Source organism: Ctenocephalides felis, unplaced genomic scaffold (assembly GCF_003426905.1).
Source record: "Ctenocephalides felis isolate EL2017-DRISC unplaced genomic scaffold, ASM342690v1 CF-g0.4_SCAFFOLD_01886, whole genome shotgun sequence".
Taxonomy (NCBI): domain Eukaryota; kingdom Metazoa; phylum Arthropoda; class Insecta; order Siphonaptera; family Pulicidae; genus Ctenocephalides; species Ctenocephalides felis.
In genome coordinates this window covers 170,797,362-170,821,053 of record NW_020538040.1, presented here as the reverse complement: position 1 = coordinate 170,821,053, position 23,692 = coordinate 170,797,362, and the positions used below count along the sequence as shown (strand labels likewise).

Sequence of the window (23,692 nt, the reverse complement as noted above, 5' to 3'; positions counted from 1 at the left end):
AATTATAATATATAAAATGAATTACAAATGTTAAAATTATTTATTTGAAGTATATAAGTGAGCTTTAGAATTTTAGCTAGAATTAAAATTGAAGTTCGAATTATTTTCGATATTAAAAAAATAGTTTTTGTAATTTAAAAAAAATGATTTTTTTTTAATTATTCAAATCAGATGCTTAGTTCTCTCAAAAACAGCAATTTTTTGCACATTTAGCTCGGTATCTCCGAACCGGCTGGACCTGCCTTTGCCGAAAAACTAATCAGCACATCTCACTAACAATATGAATCTAATATTTTTTGAGCCATTCAAATCGAAAATTGTATCCATACATACATACATACACACACATCCAGTTTTTCTAAAGTATGCCTAAATGTTCAGAAACCTTCAAAACGTGAAGAAATGTAAAAATTTCCAATTTCGATTTTTGGACGATTACAATAACTCACCCTACGGGAAGTTAACAAGTTAACAAGTGTTTCATTTTATAAATTGATTTAAAGATACATGTGATGTATTTTCTATTCCGCTTTATTTTTCTGAATCAAGGGTGCATAGGTAATTTTCAAAAATATATTCAAAATTTTTCGAAAAATCTATTTTTTTCAAAATCTTCAAAAAATTACATAGTGTGTTTGAACCTGAATAAAGGAAAGTTCTCCTAATGTATCTGAACTTACATAGTCCAAACAAATGTTTCTGACATTTTCGACGGTATGATTCAAACGATTTGAGTGAGTTTCAAGATTTTCAAAAAAGTAGCAACTTGCAAAAATTTATTTATTATAATTTTAAATTTATAATAATTAAATATTTATATATATTTTAAGTTGTGCAATGAAATAGACAAATGATATGTATATATAGAATATGAAAATTTTTTCATAATCTCTCATACCAGATACCCCTGCTTGACCGAGATATGAAAATAATATATACATAAATAAATAAAAAAAAGTCGGATTTTTACATAAAACTTAAACTTCTCATAAATGTAATTTATTCAAAGTTTTCAAAAACAAAATTCAAACTTTGAAAATTTTTAAATTACGGTGTGGAAAGTTTCAGCATTTTGCCTAAAGGCGCAATGCCATGCACAACCAGTCATAGTAATGATTTATTCACTAGAACAGGAGTCGGCAACCTGATTGCCGTTAAGGGCGCAAAACTAAATGTGAAAATTACCGAGGGCGCATCGGTATGAAAAAAAAAATCATAACTTTATTCTCCTAGTATAATATAACATATACATTACGAACATTCAGTACATCGATAAAAGAAGAGTATGATTTAATAATACCTAATTATATACATATAATTTAGTGTGAAACCAAAACATTTTATCATTACTATGCTTTTAAAATAATATCATTTCGCAAGTTTATTATTTCTAACTCCACGTCTTCGATATTACTAATTTCGAAATACACTGAAACACTTTGCAGAAGATCATCTTCGGTAACTTTGAATGGGTTTATAAAAAATCCTAGAACGAGTTCTAGTGCTGCAAAATCTTGAAATCTTGAACAAAACTCTTCTGCCAATTTGTCTATAACTTCTAAATATGATGTAGTAGTAAAATTTTCTATATTTATTTTTAGACTTTCAACAATATGTTTTATATTTGGAAAATGAGAAATTGATTTATGCTAAGGTTATCATACATTTACATTAACTGAGGGCGCATCTAAAGTTGATCGGGGGCGCCATGGCGCCCGCGGACGCCGCGTTGCCGACCTCTGCACTAGAATGTAAGATTATAGAAGACCGCAACAATATGCCACCGTGTGTCAACATTAAGAGAGAAACATAAAATCGCCATGAGAGTTTTAAATTAGTTTTCTCATAAACAACATTTACCTTTACCTGTTGAGGACATCTATCCTATAATTCATCTGAAGTATATGAGCAATAATTAGATTTCGCGTAAACGACGACATTCCAAGTCGTAACTCAAAATATCTGTTTTGTCGTAATGTTTCGAAAATGCATTATATTCGAGCCCTGTGCGGCGTCATTCATTGTTGCGGTTTTAGCGCTAATCTGGTCATTAGCTGTGCAATATGTCTGCGGAGCGAATTTTGCAAGTGTCAATTATTTTATACGCTAACTCTATAGTTCATACAATACAATGCTCCATTAAACACGTATCTTCGTGATATGAAATGTGTATACACGATTTATTCCAAGCTAGATAGATAAAGAGAGGAAACCATGAGGCAAACGATGCGCGAAAGAAAAAAGTACAAAGTTGAAGATGAGCCGCCTTTAGATGCGAAAAAACAGAAGCTATAATGCAACATACAGTAAAACTTCTTTTAGGTACTACCCGGATTTCCACCACGTGTCCTGTTTTTTCTTTTAAGCAAAATTTGTCTTGGGATTAGATCTTTTGTCCCGGATTGTCCCGGGTTTTCGAAAAATATAGGTTTAAATTGAATTTTTTGCAGTTACTTGATAATTAAATTAAAAGACTTAGAGAAAGAATAAATACCTTATGAACAAGAAATATGTCAAATACAAAATTCTAAAAGCGGTTTAAAAAAGCATCTCACATTAATAAATTCGAACTTTTATTTTCAATTCCCCGAAAATTTTCAAAAATAATAAAAACAAATGAAAAGTGTTAAATTATTCAAGTTAATTATGAAGTAAATTAAACAGAATACAAATAATTTTAAAAAAAGTGCTTCCTTAGATAGTATGTTTTTTTAATAAAATATGTTTAAATCATATTTAGGTTATTTAAAAAATTAGAGGAAACCAAAAATTTAGAGGAACAAAAAATCAGCAATTATAAGCCTATATATACAAATAAAAGTTAAAACAAATTTTTTTTGGTATTAATGATTTATGCGACTTTCAAGTCACAGCGGCCTATAATGTTCGCACTTCTGTATATGAAAAGACCAATATTGATATCGGTTGCCTTAGAATGAAACTTTATGCATGATCTCACAAAAAAAACATATTTATTTGAAAAAATATTTAAAAATTTGAACGTTCCGATCCCATAAAGGATTAACTTCCTGAACGCGAAGTTCATGTTTTCGCCAGAAAATTCGATTTGCTAATGTTATGATTTCTCGAAGTTTAAGCCATTCTGAATCGTTTGAGACCAATTTGGAGGATGGATGTGTGTGTGTGTGTACGTAAGCCAAAATTTCACTTTTTATTCACGCTTTCTCAAACAGCTGCAAAAATTTAAAACCCATTCGTATTAAGTAGATAACGACTCTATTAGTTTGCAAGATGATAGGTGGAAACGTTTATCTACAATTAGCAGAAAAATACAAAATTTTTCCAAGTAGCCAAAAATCCTGAACCGATTTTCAACATTTAAAACCGTTCGTAAGATAATAGTTTAGTAGACCATACTAATTTATTTGAGTAATTGTTGAAAATTTGTTTTTAAGATTGTAAAGATTTTTTTCATAAAGTTTATGGTCTAGTAGACGAATATCCGAAAATATTCTCGACATAAAAAAGTGATTTAGTTATGAAAATTTATCAAAGTTTGAAATAATGAGCCGTGTCAAAATTTCGAAGTTGCATCGTCACAATTTTAAAAGTTCATTATGCCGAATTCTTATACATATTTGGAAAGTTCTGCAACTTGCTTTAAGGGTAATTCCAAATTACACCTATTTTTCCAAATCTTATTCACGAAAGCTAACTATAGCCATTCTAAAAGAAAACTTTATACCAAGATGTGTTTTAATACATAAAAAGAAAAACTGTTGTACTGACAATACAGATATGTAATTTCTTGAAAAGCTTATTGTGCTCGAATAATATTTATTGAGCGTTATAAAATTGATAACAGGGCATCAGAAAAAGATAGTATATATAAGCATATACCTCGAGGTGGATTTCATATCTTGTATTTTGTATTTCATCTCATAGAGCGGAATTATCGTTAAGGCATGTGAATGAAAGTAAGAGCTTCCTAAGACGTAATGGTAAAGCACTTTCCCAGGCGCATGATTTAATTTAAAGGTGAACTGGTCATATGTGGAAGTAGTTCAAGAAGACAACTATCGGATATCTTCGAGCATCATGTAGGATGGTTTATTTATTACTAAACCAGATGCCAGGATGCGATGCACATATGAGTGATGCAATATGCTTGCTATACCAATTTCTAAAAGATGTATGTAGAAAATTAGAACGTTATGTTCCTGATTACTGCCAGGAGCGTATTCATTTATTGACATGTTTATTTGAAACGAATACGCTTCTAAAGCTAGTATTCATTGATCACGTGAGGCTTAAAAGGAGGGGTTGACAAAAAAATCAAGAAATATCAAGTGAGAGTTCAATTAAGATATCACACGAGTACCTTTTTTTTTAAATAATAACCTGAACTAAAAAAAAATCAAAAAAGAACCAAAAATTTTACGATTTTTAACCTCTCGTAGGGTAAGTACTGTAATCGCAAAAAAATCGAAAATTAAAATTTTTATATATCTTTACGTTTCAGAGATTTCTAAATATTTTGGCATATCTTAGAAAAAATAGATGTAAGTGTGTGTGTATGTGTGCGCATGTACAAATGTTCGTCGACGATTTCGGAAACACAGTTCAGCCGATTTCAATTATTTAAAAGCATTCGATTCCTATTGATAAGGAGACATGCTGATTAGTTTTTGGCAAAGGCAGGTCTAGCCGTTTCGAAGATACAGGGCAAAAAGTGCCGATAACTGTAACTCAATTTTTAAGAGAACAGATCGTTAAATTTTAATAATTCAAAAAAACATTTTACTTGTATTGAAAAGATAAAAAACTGATTAAATTTTTGGGAAAACAGGTCAGGCGGTTTCGGAGTTAAAAAAAAATGCCATTTGGCGGTCAAAAATGATCATTAGACATGAAATTATCAGATATTTTGTGAAGATTTTAATAGTACGTATAAATTTTGTTCACATTTCTATGGGTTCCGTAACATCGTTTGTCCGTTAGACGGCGACGCGGCGCTTACGCGCTTTGATATTTTGTATCTATGCCGCTAATGCAGTACGATTGCTTTGAAAAAAAGTTCAAAATTTCCAAAATAAAGAAAACATTATTTTTAAAAAAGTCTTTTTTTCCAAAAAAAAAACATTTTTTTTCAAAAAATTTAAAATTTCTAAATTTTTTGTTAAAAGAAATTGGTAAAATTTGCCTTAAGGCACGATGCCATACGCTACTAGTTTTAGGTACTAAAAATACAGGTAATGTTTGGTGAACAATATGGGGGTAATTTTAAATCACCGACAAATCCTAAAAAATCGATCATCTGATATATGGACCCCCCAGTTGCGTGAATTTACTGCTTTGCGTAAATGATCGTCTTAAGCGATAAGAATAAAGATTATTTCGATAACATTTTCAACTATTTATTTCAAAGCTAAAGTTTTAGCTTTCACTGAAAACTAATCAATATTTGTTTGCGTTCAACTAAAATCTAGTTTGGACAAGATTTTAAGGTTGTAGGCGTCTTCAATGCAATACAATGTTGAGTAGAAATACCACAGATATTTATATTAGAAATCTGGTGTATATATTTATCAGTATATAGTATAGTAGTTATAGCAGGTACTTCTTGCGTGGTAAGCTATAAAATTTGTATTTTTGTATTTTCAATGACTTCCATTTATAATAGAATATAAATAATTTTCGCATGTGAAGTTATGATGTGTATGTAGTGAGGGGTGTTGCAACATTTGTACATTCTGAATATAATATAAAATGTATGGGAAACGGAAAATAAACCAGATCATCATAGGTGTTGCAATAACAGCATTCGCTGCTGCAGATGAGAACTTATCAATCTTGATCGTTATGAGATGAGTTCTTACATGAGTGCAGATAATTGCAATTTGTACATAATTCAAGAATTTAATTGTGGTTTTCACATCGAAGTAAATACGTTTTTACAGCAATCTGCTTTAAAAATATTCAGCAGTATTAAATATGGTCAAATGCTTAAAAATACAGTTTTGTTGAGATAACTTAAGTACAGTAATATACCGCTTAATGCTGCTTTATTTAAAGCTGTTCCATTAAGCACACTTATATTTATATTATTCCGAGGATTCACTAACATCTTTCAAGGGAAATGGGGCTAATATATACCATCAAAGAGAAGTCTATTAAGAGGATAATCTGAAAATCTCAAATAAATCGGCGCAGTAGAACTAGATGAATCGTCTAGTCTAGATCAGTGATTACCAAAGTGCTCCACTTGGACCCCCAGGAGTCCATGGCAACTTTCAAGGGGTCCACGGCAGAAAAAAACAAAATTTGGTGGACCACGAAATAAAAGTGGGGGTTCACGGCATATTTAGAAATGATTTAAACTTTAAATGTTAGTATTGAGCGCGGAGCCAGCCACCAATCAACCTCGCATATCTCAGAAACTATTGAATGTTCCAACTTTAAATTTTAGTTACAATCTTGGTAAAGTATAGTTACAATCTGTGTCAAGTTTCATCAAAATCGCAATTCGCATTTTTGAGAACATACCATGTGTTTAAATGTTAGAATTGAACGCGGAGCCAGCCACCCATCAACCTCGCATATCTTAAAAACTATTGAATGTTTCAACTTTAAATTTTTGTCAAATATTTAGTAAAGTGTAGTCACAATGTATGTCAAGTTTCTTCAAAATCGAATTATGCATTTTTGAAAACGTACGTATCTGTTTCAATACCAGTATTGAGCGCGGAGACAGCCACCCATCAGCCTCGCATATTTAAAAAACTATTAAATGTTTCAAATTTAAATTTTTGTCAAATATTTAGTAAAGTGTAGTAACAATGTATGCCAAGTTTCATCAAAATCAAATTATGCATTTTTGAAAACGTACAATTTGTTTCAATACCAGTATTGAGAGCGGAGCCAGCCACCCATCAACCTCGCATATCTGAAAAACTATTAAATGACCAACTTTAAATTTTGGTCACAAAAAATAAAAGGAAGAAAAATATGAATTGGGCTCCGAATTGCTTCCCTTTTTACCATATAGTCTAGATCTGTTCCCCAGCGACCTCAAAAGAATGCTTGCTGCGAAGAAACTTTTACCAAATGATGAGATGATTTTACCAAATAAATGCTGAATTTTGTGGCAAAGTATAAGTCGTACTAAAAAATGGTTTCAAAAAGTTTGAAGTTCGCTATAATCGTTATATCGTCTTCGAAGAAACTATATTGCATAAAAATAAGAAATTTGCCAAATAAATTGGTTTTTCTTAGTTATCCTACGGATTTATTGAGTGATGTGAATTACATCGTTTTCACATTATCAAATGGCTTTTAAATTTTTAAAATCGGTCCAGCCGTTTTTGAGAAAACGTCGATTTACGGTAAAAAATCTGTTCACATACACACACATACTTTTTCCAAATTTGGTTTCATTCGATTCAGAATGGCTTGAAACGTTGAGAAAACATAAAATTAGCGAATCGATTTTTTATGAAAACTAGATGTAAGTGGAATTCTGTCTTAAGGCAATTAAGGCACCGTGCCTTAAAGCAAATTGCTGGAACTTCCCGTACCAAAAATTATTATTTTTTTAAAAGCGATTAACATTTTTGAAAAAAATGTACTTCGAAAAAATTAGATTTTTGAGAAACAAAAAAAATTGAAAAAAAAAGTTTTTTTTATTTTGGCATAGTTTGGAAATTCTGAACTTTTTTTCAAAGCAATCGTACTGCTTTAACTGCATAGGGACAAAATGTCAAAGCGCCGCGTCGCTGTCTAACGGATAAATATTGGTACGGAACCCATAGGAATGTAAACAAAATTCATACTTATTGTAAAAATCTCTATAAAATATCTGATAATTTGATGTGCATATGTCTAATGATCATTTTTGACCGCCAAATGGCTTTTTGTTTTACTTTTTTCATTAGATCTCCAAAACTGCTAGACCTGCCTTCATGAAAATTTGAACAGTTCTTTATCTTGTCAAAACAAGTAAAATGTTTTTTGAATTTTAAAATCGGACGCTCCGTTCTCTTAAAAACCGTGTTACCGTTTTTGGCACTTTTTGCCCCGTATATTCGGAACGGCTAGACCTGCCTCCACCAAAAACTAATCAGGACGTCTCCTTATCAGTACGAATCGAATGTTTTTTAAATTATTTGAATCGGTTGATCGGTGTTTTCGAAATCGTCGACGAAAATTTGTATCCGAACACACACACACGCACACACATACATTCATTTTTTCTAAGGTATGCCAAAATATTCAGAAACCTTTGAAACGTCGAGAAATGCAAAATTTTCATTTTTGATTTTTTTGGATTACTATAACTTACCCTACGGGAAGTTAACGAACTTTTCCTTCAGGAAGTTAAAAACAAAAAAAATTTGGGATTTCTATAGCTTTTCTATATCTTTAGCACTTTTTCGTTTACGCTCTACTTTACAAGACCAAAGCTCCCAAGCTCCCAAGCTCCCACACCAACTCTATATTTCATGACGATACACGAAATACCCATCTCTATCTAACGATAAGACTTGAAAGCTCTCGGTTTGGAACCTAAATGACACAACATTAAATAGAGATTTATTTACTCTGAACTCTCTATTATATTTAATTTAGAAATAAAAAAGCGTTTTCAGAATATTGCATTGGTTAAGAATATAAATAAAAAATATTTACTCCCATTATTCGGTTTTCCCAATATGGGCAAACAGAAGACAACATTCATTCATTGGCCAGTATAGGTATGATGTCATAAGGTGTTTTCATTTAGTTCGGGCGGGTTATGAGACATTGTTAATGTTGTGATTTTTTTTAATATTGTGAGCTATTGCTTTATTATAAAAACCATTTGACAGTTTCTATAACTCGCGTATAAGTTTAAATATTTAAACAAAATGCCTGGGTAAGATTGAACGAGTCTGTTATATCTAAAATAAATATTTTTATAAGACATTTATATTATCGAAGTCTCCAGATAAAATCAGATTAAAAATTATATGTAAATTAAATTTTTTGAACTTTAAAGTTCTCACAACTTCCTACTCTATCTGTTTTTATCATTTTTTGCATGTGACCTTTTAGTAAGATGTGGCGCAGAAACAACTATAAAACTTTACTAATTATATGATTATTTTGGTAAACTTTTTAATATAAAACTATTTGTTTTAAATCAGTTTGTTATATAGAGTTTTTTTAAACTCTTCTTACAATATGACGATAAGATGCACGTCCTTGATTTATATGCTAGTAATTTGTCATTGAAAGTTGTTAAAATTATATTTATGTTCAATAAATATAAAATTGATACTTCTGAATTAAGCAAATCTATCCTCATTGCTATTATTGATATCTTTATATGTTATAGAATGAGATTTGAAGAATATTTCGCTTATATTCAAAAAAATGTTAAACTTGTGCTTAAAGAAGGTGAAGTATTTCATTGAAAATTGAAATTTGTGCAGCAAAAAGCTAAATCCAATATACATTATAATATATATATATATATATATATATATATATATTAAATGTTAAATATGAACAATACAACACTTAGATTTTTAACATACACTTTATTTGGTAATTACAGACGTTTCGAAACCATGGTATTCCTCATCTTTAGTGTAATTTCAAAACAGTTACTTATATACTACACATTCTTTAATATTTTATTTAAATTACATTTAATTTTTGTAAATATAAAAAACACCAACTATCACTTGCAGAGCTCGACACAGTACTAAAACATGTGGAACATACAAAAATATTTTAAACAAATCTTAAGTATCGAGATGATGTATTATTATTATTATTATTATAATAATACTCATCCTGTCTCTTCATCTCGATACTTAAGATTTGTTTAAAATATCTTTGTAATTTTAAATTTGTTTAAAAATTTTTTGTAAGTTTAAAATCAAATGTAATTTAAATAAAATATTAAAGAATGTGTAGTATATAAGTAACTGTTTTGAAATTACACTGAAGAAGAGGCATACCATGGTCTCGAAACGTCTGTAATTACCAAATAAAGTGTGTGTTAAAAATTTGAGTGTTGTATTGTTCATATTTAACATTTAATATTTGTTCCACTCATATCACAAAATTCTATGTATATATATATATATATATATATATATATATATATATATATATATTACTGGTTTGGTTTATTCAGATTGGAAGGAGCAGCACTCTTGGGCAACATGTTTTGTTCTCGCTGTGGTGATGGTTTTGAACCAAATGAAAAGATTGTCAATTCCAATGGGGAATTATGGCACGGAAAATGTTTTGTGTAAGTCTGTGATATATTATCACTCTTAAATATTGTTCCTAAATTTTACAATTCCTTGAATTTCAGATGTGCCCAATGCTTCCGAGTATTTGCAGATGGTGTCTTCTATGAATTCGAAGGACGCAAATACTGTGAACATGATTTTCAGGTTCTTTTTGCCCCTTGTTGCAATAAATGTGGTATGTATAAAAATATTATAATAAATTGACATGAGGATGTGCATAACATTTATGAGATTGATTCAAAATCAACATAATGAAATAAAAATGAACTAGACTTTATCTATAAATACTTCTTTAACTTGAAGCTATTTTCCTCCTTCCCTAGGTGAATTTGTGATTGGGCGAGTTATTAAAGCTATGGCAGCAAACTGGCATCCCCATTGCTTCCGATGCCAACATTGTCAAAAGGAACTGGCAGATACTGGATTCATAAGAAACCAAGGACGTGCTTTATGTCATGAATGCAATGCTAAAGATAAAGCAAGATGTTTAGGAAAGCATGTGTGCCATAAATGCCATGGATTGATTGATGATGCTCCGTTGAGATTCAGAGGTGAGGTATACCATGGATATCATTTTAACTGCACTGCTTGTGGTATTGAACTCGATAGTAGTGCAAGAGAAGTCAGGAGCCGACCTGGTTTTGCTGCTAATGATATGGTAAGTAGAAATTAAATAAGCATTATACTATTTCATTATTTTTCTAAATTATGAAAATAAAATTTGTATAGTAGGTTGGTTAAACTTAAACTTATTTCTCATTCAAATTATAGAATGAGCTGTATTGTCTACGTTGTCATGACAAAATGGGAATACCAATTTGCGGTGCCTGTAGACGACCAATTGAAGAAAGGGTGGTAACTGCTTTAGGAAAACATTGGCATGTTGAGGTAACAACATAGAATAATTTTATATAATAATTCAAAAACATTAATTAAAATTCTTTTTCATAGCATTTCGTATGTGCAAAATGTGAAAAGCCATTCTTGGGTCACAGGCATTATGAGAAAAAGGGACTTGCATATTGTGAAACACACTATCACCAACTTTTTGGAAATCTATGTTTCGTCTGTAATCAAGTCATTGCTGGTGATGGTAAGCTGGTTATTCCTTCAGATACATAATTAACTGAAATAGGTAATTAATCAATTTTATTTTTATGAATAGTATTCACTGCATTAAATAAAGCATGGTGCGTTCATCATTTCGCCTGCTCAGTGTGTGATACAAAGATGAATCAAAAAAGTAAATTTTATGAATGTGATGAGAAGCCAGTTTGCAAACGATGCTATGACAAATTTCCTCAAGAGTTCAGAAGACGATTACGCAGAGCACATGAAAATACCCCTAAAAAGTGAGATTACTAACAATATCTTAAGGATAATAACCAAAAATTTAGTGGTTTAATGAATCACTCATTTTTTTGATCAATTCTAGGGTTTGTACATTAGTGTACCAAAAGAACTATAATCAAAGCTTTATCACATTTTAAAATTAAAATAATGTGTTAAAATTTATTATATATTTTATTAGAACCTATATTCATGTGCCTGAATGTTTTTTAATTGATATTTCATAATTGTAATTAATATTTCAAATACTGCCAAGCACATATTTTAAGATAAGTTATTTTACGTTAATAAAATAATAAGCAAATTTAATCTGGGATCTTGTATATTAATCCCTAGTTTGTCAAGATTTCCATTGTCTTAATTTATTTCACAACAAAAGTGGATTGTTATGATTTTATTACTTTTTTCTATGTATTTATTCAATGGTTCGATTCCATATTCATTTTTGTATCTCAAATTGTACAAATGATGCAAAAAAATGTGTGATTGAATGCATTACATAAAAAAGCCTTTGCGGGAAGTTAGAATATTTATGTGCCTTTATCCAACCTAATTCCTGATATAACACATATTGAATATAAAATTCAAAAAATGAGAATTTGAAAAAAAAAATTATAATTAGATTCTCAATAAGTTTTGAGATGTTAATAGGTTATGCAAAATATATTTATTCTATTTAAATTCCTCATAGATATTTTGTATCTTCCATCAATAATTTTAAGTGAATAAAATATTTGAATATTGTTTTAATATTGATAAATATATTCAAGCATATTCAATAACACATATACTAACCTTACCAAAGCATGTTAATAATATACACAGATACACACTACACAGATACTGAGTCAATGCAACTACCTTAACATTTAAGTTTAATACTGTTAACAGCTTCACAGTGCAAATAAAGAACTTTAACAACAATTTCATCTTTTATTTATGGCACGAAATTCAATTTATCAGTCAAATGATAAAATAAACAAACTCAAAACAACTTAAATGAATAAATAATATAATGTAAAATTTGAAGTTTGAATAATTGATCAAGCAAGAATGTACGTACCAGAACGAGCATGGTGCGGCGCCACAACGAACACAAACAAACATAGCGAGCAATGTTCCGCAACTTGTCGGTACATCCATGGTACATCAAAGAAAATTGTTCGTTCATGTTTGAACTCGTATGTGCAGTGGACTCTACTACGAATGTAAACAAACATTTTTTATGTTAATATGTGCAGTTCTGCATTAGTTTATGTTGTGACTATTATGTGTAATAGCTATTATTGATGAATTTTGTAAATTAGATCACTTTCAATATTTTTTTCTTTTCCCTCCACTTTGAATAATAATACTGACGTTTTACGGAAAATTCTCGAACAAAGACTATCACTGCTTTGAGGCGTTTGTTCAAGTTCGTTTGGAATGATTCGCCTTCGTTCGTGTTCGTGTTTGTTCTTCTTTGTATTTTCTTGTTCGTCATGTTCGTTCACTAGGTGAGGATGTGCCTTTATTTACGCTGTTTGAAATGTTTTCATTTTTTGTGATTTCAGACCCATCTATTAGCGTAAGTGATCAAACTGCATAAGTGCCCATTTGACAGTTGGCATGTTTTTGACAGTACATCAATATCTTAATCTTAAATATGTTGTGATTTAATTAATCAAGTTAATTTACTATTTACGCTGCATTTTATGTTTTCAATCAATTTTATAAAAACTACTATATTAATGCATATTTTTTTTGTTACACATGTCTCATACAAAGTTACAAATATCGTAAATTTGACATGAAACTGTATCCCCAGGAAGGAAATCCAATTTGTTTTCTAGATATAAAAATTGAGTCTGAAAGGGGTAAACATTTACATATATAATGTTATTATATTATGTATTTAGCCCATTATCATATTCGTCAAAATATTAAACCTTTTTTTTATAACTTGCGCAATATCATAAATATCAAGGTGATCCAATTTTTTACTTTTATAGATTCAGGTTTTCATCAGCATTCTGTTTTCTGATTTTGCGTAACTAACGTGTTATTAATATCAATCTAATTGTAATATTTATAAAAAAATAAAATCAATCTTTATAGGTGTGAATTATTTAAACAATTCTTTCAAAATTTACAATGCAGCAATTGAACAAGTGTCACAATTTTTTTTACTGACAGTTATATCAAAATAAAATGAAAATATAGTTATTTTAAAATAAAATTAAATATATAATATTAAAAATAATCATTTAAGGAAGAAATATCTACTTCTAATTTATTTGAGTTCTAATTGTTTTGGGAATGTTTTATTCTATATTCTTAAATTGACTGCTTAGATTCAAATTTATCTTTCTTTTCTTCATTAAAAATTATTTATCTTATTAATATATCCTTTACAATCAGCACTCTTGCTCAATTTTTGTTAATCAAAAAAATTAAGAATAATTCCCTGTATCACTAAATTAATGAACAATTTTTCAGTTGGGCGCATAGTTGTTGAGCTTTTTAAAAATGTCGTACCAATCACTGTTGAAAATTTTCGAGCCTTATGCACAGGAGAAAAAGGCATCGGTTCATTAGGAAAACCTTTGCATTATAAAGGCTGTATCATACATAAAGTAGTTAATATATTTATGATTCAAACTGGGGATTTTGTAAATAATGATGGCACAAATGGAGAAAGTATATATGGTCCGACATTCGATGATGAGAATTTTGAATTATCCGTAAGTGATTAAAATACATGCTACATGATTGTGGATTCATAAAAAAAACAAAATATGTTTTGAAATAGTGCTCTTGTTTCTAGCATGTGGAGGGTGTACTGTCAATGGCAAATGCTGGTCCTAACTCCAATAACTCTCAATTCATTATAACGACTGTTGTTAGTTCTCATTTAGATGGCACAAATGTTGTTTTTGGTAGGGTGTTACGAGGCCTAGGTATTGTTAAAGAAATTGAGAAACTTGAGACTGATGCAAATGGAAAACCTATTAAAGTACTTAGTGACACCTCATTTTTTATATTCGTATTTTTAAATTATTGTACAACTTTGTTTTCATATTATATTAGACTTGTATAATTGATGATTGTGGGGAAATAGCTCAAGGCGAAAGATGGGGCTTTGAAGATAATGACATAACTAATGATAGTCTCCCACCATGGCCAGATGACTGGGATTACGATGAAATAACGAAGGTATATCTTGTTTATATTTACACATGTTAATATTTATGATATTTGAAAACAATCTCAATCGTTTTTACTCATCTTAGATTCATAGATTAACAGTAACATAATCTTTTAATTAAGTAGGATCCATAGTAACATATTTATTAAGGAAAAATGCAACTAGTTACAAAAATCATTTTGTCTGTGTGGTACAAAAAAAATGGCGTACAGGGTAAGGATATACTAGGATCAGTGGCGTCGGAACCAAATTTTTGATGGGTGGGCTCGTTTTTTTTTTTTTTTAGATAGGCAGCCAGTGGTCTCGTTTTTTTTAGAGATATTAGCCTATATAATTTTTTGAAATTGATGGGTGGGCTGAGCCCCCCATCAAAATTCATGGGTGGGCTCAAGCCCACACAGCCCACACGGTTCCGACGCCACTGACTAGGATACTAACATTTACTGTCTTCACGAATAAATCGTTCTCTTAATAAAGCGCGTAAGCGCCGCGTCGCTGTTTAACGGACAAACGACGTTACGGAATCTATAGAATGTAAAAAAAATTGACACATTATTAAAACCTCCATTAAAAATCTGATAATTTGATGTGCATATGTCTAATGATCATTTTTAACCGCCGATTTTTTTTTTATTTTTATTCACTAAATCTCCGAAACCACTAGACCTGTCTTCCCAAAAATTTAATCAGTTCTTCATCGTAAAATGTTTTTTGAATTATTAAAATCGGACGCTCCGTTCTCTTAAAAACTGAGTTACCGTTTTTGGCACTTGTTGCCCCGTATCTTCGAAACGGCTAGACCTGCCTTTGCCAAAAACTAATCAGCACGTCTCCTTATCGAATCGAATGTTCTTTGAATAATTGAAGTCGGTTGAATCGTGTTCCCGAAATCGTCGACGAAAATTTGTATCCGCACACATACACACACACATCAATTTTTTTTAAGGTATTCCAAAATGTTCAGAAACCTTTGAAACGTGAACATATGCGAAAATTTTCATTTTCGATTTTTTTGCTATTATTATAACTTACCCTACAGGAAGTTAACAATTAATTGAAATTCCATCAAACACCTGATAATTGCAATAAAATTGATTGAATTCACTAGTACCTGCATAAGGTCGTTAAAATAAATACAAATTAATAGACATAATTACAAATGACAATGAATAAGTCCCAAAATAATCTTTTAAAGGTGCGATATACGTTTGAACTGGTTACTACGACAAGACTGTGACAACGTTGCTCAAAATTTATGAGGATTGTAATTATGGATTTCCTCATGTTTTATAACTAGCCTAAAAATTTTAAATAAGCTACTGTGTCATTTTGTCCATATTTCTTTTATACATATTTACTTACAAGTATGAAAATTCTGATTGATGTTTTAGAAAGAAGTTTTGGAGAATAAGATTGCTAATATTAAATTAGCTGGTAATATGCTGTATTCTCAAAATGATTTCATACATTCTGCTCGCAAGTACAAAAAAGCTCGGCGGTATATAGAATACATGCTCGCTGCGACTGATTTGAAATGCGAATTTGACAAAGAGAAGTTTAATCATGTTTATCTTCTATGTTTACTGAATGGTGCGGCTGTGTATATAAAACTTGGTGACTTCAAAGAAGCAAATAATCTATGTAATGAGGTAATAACATTTTTATAGAAATCATTTTGTTGCAAATATGTTGATTTCTTATCAATCATAATCACCACAGGCCTTAAAGCGAGATCCAAATAATTGTAAAGCATTTTACAGAAGAGGACAAGCACAAATCGGGTTAAAAAATTATGATAGTGGGTTAGAAGACCTTAAAAGAGCTCTAACTTTATTTCCTAATAATAAATCAATTTCGCAAGAATATGAAAAAGCTTTACTTATACAGAGAAAATATCGTGAATATGAAAAAGAAATTTTTATGAAAATGTTCCAATAAATAATATATTATGCTTGTTGAAAAATGTATTTTAAAAATGAAGTTTTTCAATAAATTATGCACATATCAAAGTTTTTTTATTTACACTTATACCAAAGCTGCACATTGTAATAAATGTACAGCCATAATTTAACTTTTTGACAGATATTTTAAAATTGTGGTTCTATTGATCAGTAATGAATTTTAAATCAGTCTAACACAATGACTTACTGGTGAGTGTGATCAGTACAAATTACATTATAACTATTAACAATCCACTAATTACTTATTAATCAATGCCACGCTTGCCGTAAGGCTCTTCGGTTTGCCAAATGTTTGCTCGTGAAAACAGTGACTGTCAATACACTCAATACTATCATTATCATCCAGTAATCGAAATCTTCTTTAAGAAGATCAAATGTTTGTGATGGGGCAACTCTTGTATAAAACATATCTATAAGATAAAAAATATTGTTTAGTTTATTGAGAAAGATTTCTAATGCTGAAGCCCCTACAAATATTCTATCTAAAGAAATTATTAAAATTACAGTAGTACCCCAATGACATCTAAGTGTTTCGAGATACAAATCGCCAAAGAAGCAATTCGTTGCTTTGACATACGAACTTAGAGCGTGTTAGCTTTCTAGAAAAAATTTCGTAAGTTGAAACAACGATTTTCCTACCATAGAAATATTTGGCTGTTTTATGATTACAGTAGAACTCCAATTATCCGAACTCCAATCATCCGAACTCCAATTATCCGAACTCCGACTATCCGAATCGCCGATTATCCGAATCACTTTCAGAAAAAAAATTGTCCAAAAAAGGTCTAAGTGCGCTATTATTCTTCCACCAGCAAAGCCAGTGTAGGCACATTGTTTGTTTTGATTTGACGGAGATGTTTACAAAACAATGATTTTTATTTCTAAACTTGTACATAAGTACATTTTATTTATATTTAAAACATGTGAAAATGTCATGTTTCTTTCATTTAATTCAATAAAAAAATAGTGCAATATCAAAACGTAACTTTTTTTCTCTCCAATGGCAATTTTTTAAAAAAAACTCCGAATATTTGATTATCCGAATCGGTCCCGGTCCCCATTAATTCGGATGATTGGAGTTCTACTGTATAAGTATTATTAAAGATTTATTAGTAAATAAAATGTGTTAATATTACAGCCTGCAATAAGTTGTTTCAAGAAGAAGAGTTGCACGAGAACGATACATAGAAGCAGCAAGAGCCCAAGCATCATTTGTTGTTGTTTTAGTATTAACTACTCTGCTCATTCAAAGATTGCAATTTGTGCAATGGATAAAATATGCCAATACTGTCAGGCAATGAACTTTAGAAATATTTCTCATCATTTCAATTATATATTACTATTAATTTTGTAGTAACGATTTACCGACGCGAATATATCGAGGATTATTTTGATATAAACTATAATAAAATTGATTTTTTATATTCAAAAAATCAATCAAAAACCATAATAGTGCTACAGCGAAAATTGCATCGAGATACAAGCGATTCGACATAGCGGCCGTTCAAGTATTACGTAAGCACAATAAGGGGGCGGGAGGGTTATTGATTTGCTTATTTTGGGTGACATGGGGACAGGGGAGTCTAAATGATTATTACGTCATAGGTAGTATTTTAAAAACAATACATTAAGGGGGGCGATACATGTAATCGCCTTAATTTTTACCATTTTTTGAGGACTTTTTAAACTGGGAAGGAATGATTGAATCTTTTTGAACTTTTTTAGGGTTATTTATTATATATTAGAATACACAAAAAAATTTTTTTTTAAATTTTTTTTTTTTAAATGGCTGCCGTAAAAATAAATCTGCCAAGACCCTCTCGGAAAACGCCATCAATTTGCGGGCGTTCTCACTTTTCGTACGGTGATCTGAATTTAAAAAAATTAGTTTGTACGTGTTCATAAAACTTATATCTTCTAGTTAAACCAAATAAAAATTAAAAAAGTCATAAAATCGTAAATTGGCACACTTTAGAAAAAAAAAGTTCGATTTTTCACCTTTTTTTCAATGTTTTTTTTTGGTAAAAGGGTTAATTTTTGAAAATTTTTTTGGAATGTTTGAGGTTTAACTAGAAGCTATTACTGTAAAGTAGATGTGTGCAAAATTTCATTGGAATCGGTTGAGAACTTTTTGAGTTATCCCGCCCGCAAATTTCAAAAATGTCGTTTTGAGAAAAACGCGTTTAAAGTTTTGACACATAGAAACAGATAAGAGTAAATAGCACTCAAGCGTCGAGTTGAGGCGTGGCACTTAAATGAGTTTTTATTGTATAAATAATGATAATTTTGTTTTGAATATTTACAGGCATATTTTTGAGATGTTATTGTAACGATTTATGAAAAAAAAAAAATTGATTTTTTTTTCTTGTTACATGTATCGCCCCCCTTAATTGCAAAATTTGTTTACGAAAGCATTGGGGTGGGGGATAAGAGCTTTGCTTACTTTTGCTGACAAGGGAGATGAGGGGGTAAATAATTGTAATAAATCTGCTTATGTAATAATAATACTTGAACGACCCCATATGAGCGTGGTTACGGAACGAATTAAACTCGTTGGAGTACCACTGTATTTTCTCATAAATTATAGATATCTACAGAAAATATCTTACCTAAACCATGAACCAAAACTAAACAGGTAGATTCTAACCCGCTGGGTACAGCTACAATGTCTTTAATTTTTTCTATTGATTTGTTGTAATTAACAATGCCTTCACTTGGCATTGGTAATTCAGGCATATATGGCAGAACACCTTCGTCTCTAGCTTCACCTGTAATTGTTACAGGACGTCGAGGATCCAAAAATATCCAAGGCATTTCTAAAATGCTACCGAAGCTGGTACCAACTGTAATATTTACAGAATTTATTATATTTAAATAATACAAAAAGTCAAAACATTTTCTATTTCAATATTATTTACTTAATACGTGTTTAGCAGTGATTCCTCTTATAGTGATTGTTTCTCGCAGTGCTTCAACTTGCCCTGGAAATATGTAAGTCTGTTTCTCGACCATTGGCTGTGCTGATTTATAAGAACTCCATATCGTTGTATTGGGTTGGGATTTTCCCTCATACATTTCCATAGTACCTGATAAAAATATAAATAATTAAAAAAATATAGAAATGTTAATATCAATATTATAGATAATGTTAACCATTATCAATATATCCATATAATAAAATTTTAGGATGCTAACCAATTTCTGTTCGTCTACTTTTCTCATTGAAATACGAATACACTAGCCAATTTTCAGAATGTACTATATGAATAGGCTCCTTAGCACGAATGTGAGATGTGGATGATATGATTTTACCAGAAACTACATCTAATAGTATAACATTCATGACACCTGTAAAAAATTAAAACAAAATTATTAGAACATTATTGGATTTTTAAACTTTGAAGGTTCTAGATAATTAGAGCTTGATTACATTTGAAGGGTACTCTGGTCTAGAGACATGAATTTAATGCAATTTAGTTATTAATTGATGTTTTAAAAAAAGTCAAAGTTTTAATTACCAAAAGTGATTTGTGGGGTGTCTCAAAAAAATTGCCTTTTTTTAAATTATAAATCAGAATATCCCGTTAATGCAATTATAATATGAATTATGACTTTCAAAATTTAAACTACTATGTTATTTTTATAGATTTAGATAAATTTACTTTTATGCATAGGATCTGGTCCTTGTGTCACAACAGCCACCAAATTAGGATTGAGATACTTATAAAGTACGGAACGATCTGCTAAAACTCTTCCTTGAGAGTTAACACGCTCTATCAAATTTTTTGAAGCAATATGTGACACAATATGATCTGGCATTGTTAGTTGTAGAGACCATACAGGCAAAGCAACTAAAAGGTCCTAAAAAGTAAAAGAGCATGAAGTTTTATTATAACAGAATATTGACAACTTTGCAAAGCATACATTTAAGTAAATACCTTCTGAATTTCCATAATAAATCCGTTAGCAACACCAGATTGTTTACTAATTGTATACATGTATGTGCCAACAGCTAATTTTTTATCCTTCTCAGGATGTACATGAGGCAAATTATTATCATCTAATATAAGCAATGGTTTGAGAAAATCTTCATTTTCAGCAAGTAATGTATATTGCCTAATTACATAAGGCAGATTTATGAATCCATTTCCAATATCTTGCCCATTAATAGGATTAAATTGAAAAATAAATCCATTTCTGTTAATCTAAAAACAAAGTAAAAATAATCATAACCTGAGTGGAATCTTAGCAGACAACAAACAAGTTGTCTGCATAGATTACAGTCTATTATGAATACTTGATTATTTCCTATAATCGCACACTGTGCTTCATGAGGAGAATATTTAGTTGTTCTTTGTTCAATTAATTCTATATGAAAATCGTCCCGTTTTTTGGCTAACGCTGGAATATATCGTGACCAATGAATTGTAGCATCAATATTGTCTATACCAAATACCTGAAACAAATAATTCGCAATATATTAAATAAAAAAAATTGGTAGTATTATAATATAATTTGAAACACACCTTGCCCACACTTGTAACAATAATAATAATTTTATGTAAACCAAAGGAATCTCGTACTAAGTTTTCTCTCTGTAATTTTGAAGAATCTGCACCAAATAAAGATATAAGAAAATGTTTAAAATGAACGACCTGAAGTAACAGTCTTTTTCTAAACATTTCCAATGAATCGCCTGTAAAAATTAAATCATTATAAACGTTTATCAGAAAATTTATAAAATATAATAAAAATATTGATTACATACTAGCTTTTTGAACAGCATCCTGCAAGCTATCTTCAGTTAACGGAAGATCCATCATTCTAACAGCTGTCACATCTGACAATGATTCTTCACGATACCAAGAAATTTTTTCTATAAAATAACAATATATATTTATGATCACATCATAATTGAACATGAACTTGTGTTCTTTCATTAATTCTTTAATAAATATTACCAGGTGTTTTAAGAAACACAACATTGTCATCTGTATGATATAAAGTACTACACAAAAATTTCTGGCCCTTTTGCAAACAAAAAACGTCAGCGATTTTGGGAGTTGAAAAGTTTTGTGGATATGGAATTGATTGACCAATAGTCACTTGCTCACTTTCAGTGTTTCCAACTAAATGCAGTATCTTAAAATTAATTATGAGGTTAATGGCTAATAATTATTAACAAAATAAGTATGTACTTAGAATAACCTTTGATTTATCAATGAATGACTTCAAAATGATTTCTTCACCATTAATGATTAATGACACCATAGAATCACCGATTTGATATGTAATTGGTGTTTGTACAAAAGCATTATTTCGGATCTTGTATAGTTTATTATTAACAATAATACTTGGTAAATTACCCTGAAACAAAATGAGAGTTGAGTTAACTATAAAATTATAGTTTAGTTTTATAACAATAAAATTTTCAAAAATTTGACTTAAATAATCAGACCTTTGTAGATTCAATTTTGTCCTCATTTTGAGATCCAATTTCAATTTGAAATGTTTGTGCGTCTCTACTCAGAAGATCCACTCCTATCATAACACCACCATTTGCACACACAAAATAACTATCAGACAGCACACATCTAGAATAAAATATTTCATACTTCTGTATTATAATTACAGGATAAATTCTTCATTTTGCAACACCATTTTTACCTATCATTAACCCAATTTGCTGGGATCTTCTGTGACTTCTGTTTATTACTACCAGAGCGTAAGTCATACTGTGTTAGTTCTATGTGTGAATTTATAACTGACAATACATGATAGAGATCATTATTCTTAACAAACCAAAATTGTTTAAATGCATTCTTGTCTATGTTTGCTAGTTGCATAGACCATTCCCATATTGCCGAACCTAATAACAAATAATTATAAAACTGATCAAATAATAATTATAAAGTATTTTAATTTTGTTTGACACCGCAAAATAATATTGCATAATTATTATTTATGTGGGTCGTATTAGTTAGTCTTAAATTTATATTTCCACTTGCATCAGACAAAACTGTAGTTGTAAAATATAATAAATAAATTATAATAAATACATCATATTATTTATGCAGTTTTCATAGATTTAAAATACAAATTATAATTGATTGTAATTTACATACCCGTTCTTACATCCCAACCTCTTATAGTAAATGGTGTTTCACCAGTAATTGTTACTATTTCCTTATCTACATGTAAAAATGAAATATTTCCCCTAGGACCATCCTCAAACACATTTCTCCAGCTTATACCACCTAAAATATAAACAAGAATGCTTGTACTATAATACTTATATTAAGGATTGAAAGAAAAAAAATTATATGAACTGAATTTTAGATAAGACGTTCAATACATTACTAACAACCGTATTATGATTCTCACCTGACTTATAATGTAAAGCAGCTAATACATTTTCCTCTGTAGCTACAATAACTTTACGTGAATTAGTAACACTTTCTATAGCACTAAATTTGAGTTTACCCGTAAAACTTTGCTTCCTATATTAAAAACAGATTTTTTTAATTAATGAAATTTTGAAGAAACAAAAATGGTCAATTTGTACTAACCAATCAAATTTTCCAACTTGATCTTCAAATAAACAATTCGACACGCGAATTAACACACATAATAAAAATAATAAATAAATAGATTTAAAATTGATAAATAAATTACTTATATCCATATTTCGTCTACATTTGCACATTTTATACAGCATAACCTATTACAAGCAACACATTTTCAATTCCTACAGATGGCAATCAATGACAGATGAAACAATGATGACCAGTGAATACCTAAAAAACATAGATATGAAAATATGAACACTTATTTAGAGCAGTGGCTTTAAAAACAAATTATGAACAAGTGACAGAACCATAGATAAAAAAGACAGAACCATATAAAAAAGCACAGAACAAAGATGG

The 23,692-nt window shown here is 30.0% G+C and overlaps 3 protein-coding genes across 4 annotated transcripts; 2 read left to right on the top strand and 1 right to left on the bottom strand.

Moving 5' to 3' along the window:
- Nucleotides 1-5,002: 5,002 nt before the first annotated feature.
- LOC113377630 (LIM and senescent cell antigen-like-containing domain protein 1) lies at nucleotides 5,003-11,732 on the top strand. 2 transcript variants are annotated; one of them, XM_026618005.1, is made up of 7 exons: nucleotides 5,003-5,016; nucleotides 10,148-10,264; nucleotides 10,331-10,443; nucleotides 10,592-10,926; nucleotides 11,040-11,156; nucleotides 11,220-11,361; nucleotides 11,434-11,732. In XM_026618005.1, exons 1-7 carry the CDS (start codon nucleotides 5,003-5,005, stop codon nucleotides 11,622-11,624), a joined length of 1,029 nt encoding a protein of 342 aa, XP_026473790.1. In that variant the 3' UTR covers nucleotides 11,625-11,732. The 2 variants fall into 2 exon arrangements, with proteins under 2 accessions (XP_026473790.1, XP_026473789.1); XM_026618004.1 differs by lacking the exon at nucleotides 5,003-5,016 and adding an exon at nucleotides 8,712-8,875.
- Nucleotides 11,733-13,234: 1,502 nt separating this feature from the next.
- LOC113374572 (peptidyl-prolyl cis-trans isomerase D-like) lies at nucleotides 13,235-16,746 on the top strand. Its single transcript, XM_026614555.1, has 6 exons — nucleotides 13,235-13,474; nucleotides 14,097-14,341; nucleotides 14,425-14,613; nucleotides 14,688-14,813; nucleotides 16,197-16,454; nucleotides 16,525-16,746. Exons 1-6 carry the CDS (start codon nucleotides 13,408-13,410, stop codon nucleotides 16,741-16,743), a joined length of 1,104 nt encoding a protein of 367 aa, XP_026470340.1. The 5' UTR covers nucleotides 13,235-13,407; the 3' UTR covers nucleotides 16,744-16,746.
- Nucleotides 16,747-17,015: 269 nt separating this feature from the next.
- On the bottom strand, nucleotides 17,016-23,514 carry LOC113376255 (ER membrane protein complex subunit 1-like). Its single transcript, XM_026616163.1, has 16 exons — nucleotides 23,336-23,514; nucleotides 23,151-23,266; nucleotides 22,892-23,023; nucleotides 22,434-22,635; nucleotides 22,225-22,360; nucleotides 21,975-22,133; nucleotides 21,728-21,908; nucleotides 21,535-21,642; nucleotides 21,293-21,462; nucleotides 21,064-21,222; nucleotides 20,705-20,971; nucleotides 20,429-20,627; nucleotides 19,962-20,114; nucleotides 19,685-19,852; nucleotides 19,376-19,609; nucleotides 17,016-17,176 (listed from the first exon to the last, which is right to left on the bottom strand). Exons 1-16 carry the CDS (start codon nucleotides 23,482-23,484, stop codon nucleotides 17,016-17,018), a joined length of 2,694 nt encoding a protein of 897 aa, XP_026471948.1. The 5' UTR covers nucleotides 23,485-23,514.
- Nucleotides 23,515-23,692: the final 178 nt, after the last annotated feature.